The following is a 7,018-nucleotide window of genomic DNA, read 5'->3' on the forward strand; positions in this document are numbered from 1 at the left end:
TTGACAATACACATACCATTACACAGTGGTTCAAATGAAATCAAATGTCTATTTGGTGGAAAAGAATGACCCTCAAATGAATTTCTTAGGCTTGTACATTCATATATCATCAATACACAAAAAAATATCAACAAATTCATACAAGATTACCTACATTAAGCATTCAAGATTACAAAGTTTTATTAAATAAGTAATCAATTGGAATCTGTGGCAGTGTACCCTTGATTCGTTTCATTTCATTGTAAGAATCCTGTAATAGTACCGTGTTAGTGTAAGTTTTGAGTACTAGTTTTGTCAAAATGAAATTTGATCTGATATCATCCGAATCCGAAGGAGAATTGAGGTTTTCCAGCAGTGAAGTCAAGAGAAGTTAAGGTTTCCATTCTTGATCTTATTGTGCATCAAACAAACAATGCACTCAGACAGACTCAATGCTTTACAATCCTTCCCTACCTATATTGTCCTGGACTCTCTTTGTCCACACAAAAAATCGACTAAATGGTTAAAAAGATCAGCATTTTTGTCTAATCATCATCATAATCATGGATTTACAACTCAATTTGTTAATTAAACTAGCTCCTAATTATGTAGGTGGAAAGAATCTGTTGAGGTTGAATGGCAATGTGTAGAACTCCTCATTCCTGTTATCTCCTCTAAATGTTCTAAACTTTACCCACCACGGCATTCCTCTATCCTTCTTCGACTTCTCCACCTCTAATGTGTTGTCCAGAAACACTGCTACTATCAGTCCTACTGTTGCCGGAGACGAGAATATCGTATTTAACATCGCATTAAACTGCAACAACAACAACATCCAAACATCAACATCATAAAGTATTTCAATTAACAGCTCATTCTAGATTGTGTGACATCCTCCTACTTACCCATCCAGCATGGGTATGAACAAGACCGTGGCGTGCTGGATTCCAATATTCATTAAAAAACTGGGGAACAGAAATCCCAAGGAAGAGGGAAAGTCCAGTAATAATGAGGTTTCTCATTGAGTTCATATTTGTGAACTGAAGAAATGATAATCCAACTGAAGCTGAAATAGGCAGGCAATGACTGACTTGTCAACAAAAAGGAATAAGAGAAAAGCCAAAGATAAATATATTTTTAACAAGACATACCAACTAGGCCAAATAGAACGCAGTACAATGCAGCAAATATTGGGAAAGGAATAGATGCAAACACAGCTCCAAATTTCCCTGATAAAAAAATGATAAAGTGAGATAATAGTACTAACATCAAATCCTCTAATTATATAACCACTACAAGTAGAAAAATGCAATTATTGATTCTATAACATAGAACTGGAACGTCATAATTTCCATTAAACAAACCCTCATGCAAGCTGCATTCCAGAGAAATTTCCTGCTCACTTCATGCTCTATATTTTCATAACTCACAAGTATAGTAATACCAACCTAAGGTAGCGAAGAATATCATGAACCCAGCTGAAATCTGAACAACTCTGCGACTTCCAACTCTAGTTAGTCCAAGGAGTCCTACATTTTCCCTGAAAAACAAAATTACAATTCTTAATTATTATCAGTTCTTGGACCCAGTTTGTTACCCACATGGAACCACCCCTAAGCGTACCATCAGGCAAATCTCAATTAAGCTAGACAAAGATCATATATATATATATATATATATAACAGAAGACAATACAGATGGCTAACTCTGCGCCTTACACAGAAACAGAGGATCCAGTGCATGTTCCAAAAAGACCATCAAGCAATATACCAATGCCCTGCCAAAGTAGCAGAATATATTGTTCAGATCAGAAGCAAAGAATGGTTCCAGGAAAGATGTAAAACAAAAAGTGAACCCCTAAATATTTAATTTTGTCAGGAATAATAACAAAACTTATTCTTGGACGTGTTAAGCTTTTGGTTCAAATGGTTATTTAACATGGTATCCTAGCCTTTTAAACTAAGTGCTCGAGGGTTCAAATCCTCGCAATTCCATTTATTGTTGGAATTACGCATGTGTTGTACATGCTTCAAGCCCAGGGGCATTCATGTGCGGGGGCTTTGTCAGGAATAATAATAAAAATTATTTTTGGACCTTCTCTATCAGCTCAAGTTTTTGGTTCAAATGGTTACTTGACAAATTTATAAGTGTGTTCAATGGTTATTTTGTCTTTAGCTTAGTTTGTTTGTACATTTGCCACTGGTGTTCAAAAACAAGGCCGCCTGGACCCCCTAGGCTCTCAAAATCGAGAATCCATTCCGATTTTTCCCACCTAGGCCCCATGGCATTTTTTGGTCCACTGGCCCTTTTTTGACCGATTAGGTAGCCCCATGGTAAAAAAAAAACATTTTTTTTCTTTATTATAATTCACTTTTGAACATTGTCGCATGACTTTTGGTAAATTGTGTTTATTATTTTCAGATATTTTCTTTAATTGTGTTCCCTATTTGTTTTCATGATATGGTTTAACACTTTTGTTTCATAGTTTTTAGCGAGTTATATTACTTATACACATGTATATTTTACTTGTTTGAGTTGTTTATAATTGTTTAAATATTGTTATTGGCATATTTTTAAGTGTATATGTCCCACATGTGTTTTTCTATATTAAAATCATTTTATATTATTATTTTTACAAAGTATAATACATAGTTTAATTGCATTTATATAATAAATTGTTTATTAACAAATAAGAAAAAACAAAAGTACAAATCCGATTAATCCACGATTGATCCTCAAGGGCCCAATCCGCCCGACTAGTGCCTAACGTTTTTTATAACCTTGATTGCCACTATCACCATTGGATTAGTTTCTGACCAAGTATCCAATAGTGATTAGAGATAATGTAATGGTTATTTGGTAATAATTATTGTGAATTTATATGTTGGATAACTATACCTGTAAAATTTTAATTAATTTTTCAGTATGTGCATAATGTCTTAATAGGAGATAAGGATGAGGAAAACTAAAAAAGAAAATCTACAAGTAGTAACAATTGTGTTAAATAGTTGACCTGCCAGCCAATGCCTCTGCTCAATACATAGGCTGGAGGGGGAGTAGCTATAGCCAACCGAGATGCTGCCTTGTATGCACCAGTAGACTGCAAAAGCAAAAGAACGAGCAGGATTTAATAATTGTCACTCAAACAATTATAAGAATTCTCCTACAATTTCAGCTCAGACATGTGAAGACGAATACAGTTTTCATCATCCACCCTTAACCTTATTATCTAATTAATTGATTGGTCGAAAGCTTCAAATTAATAAACTAAAACTAAATCTATTGGCACCTATAGAAACTAAACATATACCTCAACCATAGATACAAGAACTGCAGACATCATAGCAAATGAATGTCCTGCTGAAAAAGTAGGAGGTCCCCACTGCAGAGGATATGGGAACTTAAACCTGAAATAACACACCCTGTGAAGTTCCAGATAACCAATATATACTATGAATTAAGAGAATGGGAATTGTTTCTTTAATATACCATGGGGCAGTAGATATAAGATTTGCTCTGTCTGTACGGCAACTAAACTGAGTTTTAATTGGCTTGTCCCTGTAAGCCCCACTGGCAGTTAGAATGACGGAATAGATCCACACTATTGTGACACATATCAGCACAGGAAATCGTTCAAATATCGGGAGTTCTCTAAATATTCTCACATGCTTTAGATACTGCAGCACCAAAAACCAACATTGTGAGGGGAAAAATACCCTAGTGTAAGAGTTTCCAATTATAGATGATGACTTACTTGCGACAATCCAATAACCAGCAACAGCATTGGCAACCCAATTTCAACACAATTTCCCAACTGAAATGTGATATTTTGAAATGAGATCGGTGCATTTTTTTGATAAAAAAAATGAGAGAGTACAAATTGAACGCCAATCAGTTAACACAGCTAGAATGAATTGGATATGCATAACGCAGAGGAACAACAAATACACAGCTGTCCATTCAGTATTTCAAGCTCAAACAGGAAATACTGCACAAAAATAAAATTTCACAGATGTAAGATACAGTTTTTATGGCACTTTTTCGCAATACATACTTCTGGAAATCCTCGTTGAAATAATCCCAAACCAACCAATCCAACGACAGGTGCCATGCCAAGAGGACTGAAGAACCTGGTTTACAAAAGTAACCACAAAAAAGTAAATAGGATAAATATTGAATTTGATAGTCATTTAGTGAATACGTTGAAACAAGCAATGCACCTTGAAAAAAGTCCCCAAACTTGGCTGTAACCCAGGATAATTTGTATACTGGAGGCTACAATCAAAGCTCCCTGGATAGCCCGCATTGTTTGAATAAATCTCTGCAAACCAATCACATGGCAAGATCTCTTTCAATACCCTATCAAATAAAACAGTTACTGAGCAAAACTTCTGAAAAAGGAATAAAATTCTTGTACATCTAAGGAACTTGAACTGTAACATTAAGTGACAGTTCAAAATTATATCACACAACCTAAAGCATGCATTAAGAAATCAATGTGGTTAGCTGCTGATTACATTTTACAAGGTTAGCTTTAACTCTTGTTTCCTCCATATCACAAGTCAAAGTTCCCGGGTTGTCCTTTCAATTTAGCTCAATAGGGTAGGTCTACATGCAATTGTCTATTGAAATGCCATGAGATGGAAGGTTCTTAGTTAGAACTACATTATTCACACTACAGGTTCCGCAATATTACAAACCAATGGAAGGAGAAAGAAAGGTAGACTTACTTCATGATGATCAGAAATCCGTTGCAATGATGAGTCGCTTATAATATAAGCTATGGGAATGACATAAGCAAAAGATCCTCCAACTACTGCAGGCAACCTTGTCCCAAAAAGTGCTTGAAGAAGTGTGTTAATGCCAGATACAAAAAGCAGAGTCTGTATTACTCGAGCTTTATCACCCTAGTTGCATTACAAATGAAATTGTCAAATGAAGAAGAAAAAGAGAGGATAGAAAGAAAGGAATTACAAGGACTCTTATTGGCATAAATGCAATTGAATGGCACCCTAATATATTGAATTTAGACTCGATAAGAAGCAAATTTCAGGCCAAAAGTACATGTTCCATACACAAATTACTGGAATATCTAATCGAAAGTAAAACTAAAAAACATCGAGTAAGAATAAGATGGTTGAATTTCAAGGCCGGTAACAACAAACTAAAGTGAGAGCATAAAATTCAAGCATCCTGCATTCCATTGGTGAATTTCAACATAAAGTTTGGAACGAAATAGAGACAGCTTTGAAGCAACAAACTTACATTACTGCCACCCATAGCTGGAACGAGCATTGAAGGGATCATTACAGTTGTACCCAGCATCAGAATATAGTTTTGAAATGCTAATGCGACAGTTTCGGCTGCAACAAAAAAAAATGTCATAAATGAAAAAGTAAAGAATCGCCTACGAACAAAGCATCTGCAACTTGCGAATGTGCAAATTGTGAAATTGAAATGTGGTAGTGAAACAGTCTGATCGTTCCAACCATCCTAGAAACCTTCATTTAGCATGAGGAAAATGGAATATTTTGTAAGTTTATCAGTATCCAAAGAAAACCACCAAAAGTTCGAAATTCAAAATTTAAAAAAATAAAGGAATTAGGTAGGCAACAAACGAGAACCAAATGCCTGTAATTTCGGTAGTTGGAGAAGTTCATTTTATCACAGTTTGTGCATGAAACCACTTCATTTTATTTGATATTATTTGATTTTTCTAAAAAAAATCACGTAACAAACCCCTTTCATTTCTCATCCTGGTCTCTTGAGTAATGTTGAAGTTCGTAATGCCAGCAGCAAAGAAAAAGTTTATGAGCAGATGGAACGGTATAGGAAATTAAACAGATGATAAACATTTCACGAAGTTGGAAGAGTTGAGCAAAGAAAAGAAATCACAAACAGAGAGAGAGAGAGAGGGAAGCACGAACCCCAAGGAGGGTTAGAGTCTATGCAGTACTCAAGGTCTTGAAGTTGTTCCATGGGAGGGTGGCTAATCTCTGCCATTACTGAAGCTTCCTCGTAGAGAAAGAGAGAAAACAAACAAGCACAACAGAAAATGAAAGCAAAGACGAAGAAGAGAGAAAAAGCCGCAAGAGGAAGGAGAAGAACAAAGTTAACTAAAAGTACAGAAGATATCAAGTAACCAAAAAGCTTATTAAATAAAGAGAACAAAACCAGCCTCTCTCTTTCTCTATTCTATTCTGTTCTGCCTTCGATAAGCCTCTTCTTCTCTTTCCAAATCAAATATAATATTTTATTCAGAATTCTGGATTTACCCTAACAGAATCTGGGAATTACCAAATAGCCATGCAGGGGAGAGGGCCCACAGTCTCACAAAGGGTCAAATCAAACAGAAACAAAAAGTTGTTCTGTTCTGGAGAGACGGAACGAGACGCTGTCGTTTAAGCGTAAGATGACAGTTGTGATTGTGTACTCTCTACAATCATTGCTTCTTTTGTTTATTACAAGATTTTGTTGACGTGGGATGAATAGAACGTTTTGAGGCCGTCCAATTAGATGATCAGAGTCGTTGGATATAGAAAGTTGGGTCCACCAGAGGTAGGTGCTGAGAAATGAAAGACCGTCTTAATTGTGATCAGGTGTGTTGTTACTACTCGTTACTATTCTGATGTTGATGTGTTCCTCATACCATACTCTTACCCACGTGACTACCTTTCTATTTAACCTTATTCCATGGATCAGTAGAAAAATTACTTTAGTAAATAAATATTTGAAATACAAATAGGAAATCTTAATGCTGACTCATTCATATCACATTTCTCACGCATAATATGCTACAAAACTCTAATTTCAATTTTTTTTTAAATATTTGTTTTTATCCGTTAATAACTTAAGCACCAATTTTCATAAATAAATTTATGACTTTTGTTTTAAATTGTTACAAAATATTATAAAAAGTATGTTATTGATATCCAATTGACGCGGTGATAAATTATGGATTATGAATTTTTTCCATTGTCGAACCACTTCTTTCTGCCGTGATTCATCATAAATTTGTAAGATAAAAGAGGTATCGTTC

General features: G+C 35.1%; 1 protein-coding gene across 1 annotated transcript; it reads right to left on the minus strand.

The window, feature by feature from the left end:
* Positions 1-355: 355 nt before the first annotated feature.
* On the minus strand, positions 356-6,198 carry LOC136231193 (nucleobase-ascorbate transporter 1). Its single transcript, XM_066020504.1, has 14 exons — positions 5,907-6,198; positions 5,245-5,342; positions 4,710-4,886; positions 4,200-4,300; positions 4,034-4,109; positions 3,734-3,793; positions 3,469-3,656; positions 3,290-3,386; positions 2,993-3,079; positions 1,698-1,756; positions 1,428-1,519; positions 1,131-1,208; positions 885-1,045; positions 356-796 (listed from the first exon to the last, which is right to left on the minus strand). The coding sequence occupies exons 1-14, from the start codon at positions 5,980-5,982 to the stop codon at positions 584-586; spliced, it is 1,563 nt and encodes a 520-aa protein (XP_065876576.1). The 5' UTR covers positions 5,983-6,198; the 3' UTR covers positions 356-583.
* Between the last annotated feature and the right edge of the window lie 820 nt (positions 6,199-7,018).

This window comes from Euphorbia lathyris, chromosome 5 (genome assembly GCF_963576675.1).
Source record: "Euphorbia lathyris chromosome 5, ddEupLath1.1, whole genome shotgun sequence".
In the NCBI taxonomy this organism is placed as follows: Eukaryota; Viridiplantae; Streptophyta; class Magnoliopsida; order Malpighiales; family Euphorbiaceae; genus Euphorbia; species Euphorbia lathyris.

What these genes read in the sequence shown, in the direction of transcription:
- LOC136231193 (XM_066020504.1), bottom strand. Translation starts at nt 5,982, where the DNA reads ATGGCAGAGATTAGCCACCCTCCCATGGAACAACTTCAAGACCTTGAG. An exon ending in CTTATATCTACTGCCCCATG is followed by an intron (nt 3,387 to 3,468) that starts GTATATTAAAGA and finishes GTGTTATTTCAG; the next exon opens with GTTTAAGTTCCCATATCCTC. An exon ending in GCAGAGGCATTGGCTGGCAG is followed by an intron (nt 1,757 to 2,992) that starts GTCAACTATTTA and finishes CTACTTTGGCAG; the next exon opens with GGCATTGGTATATTGCTTGA.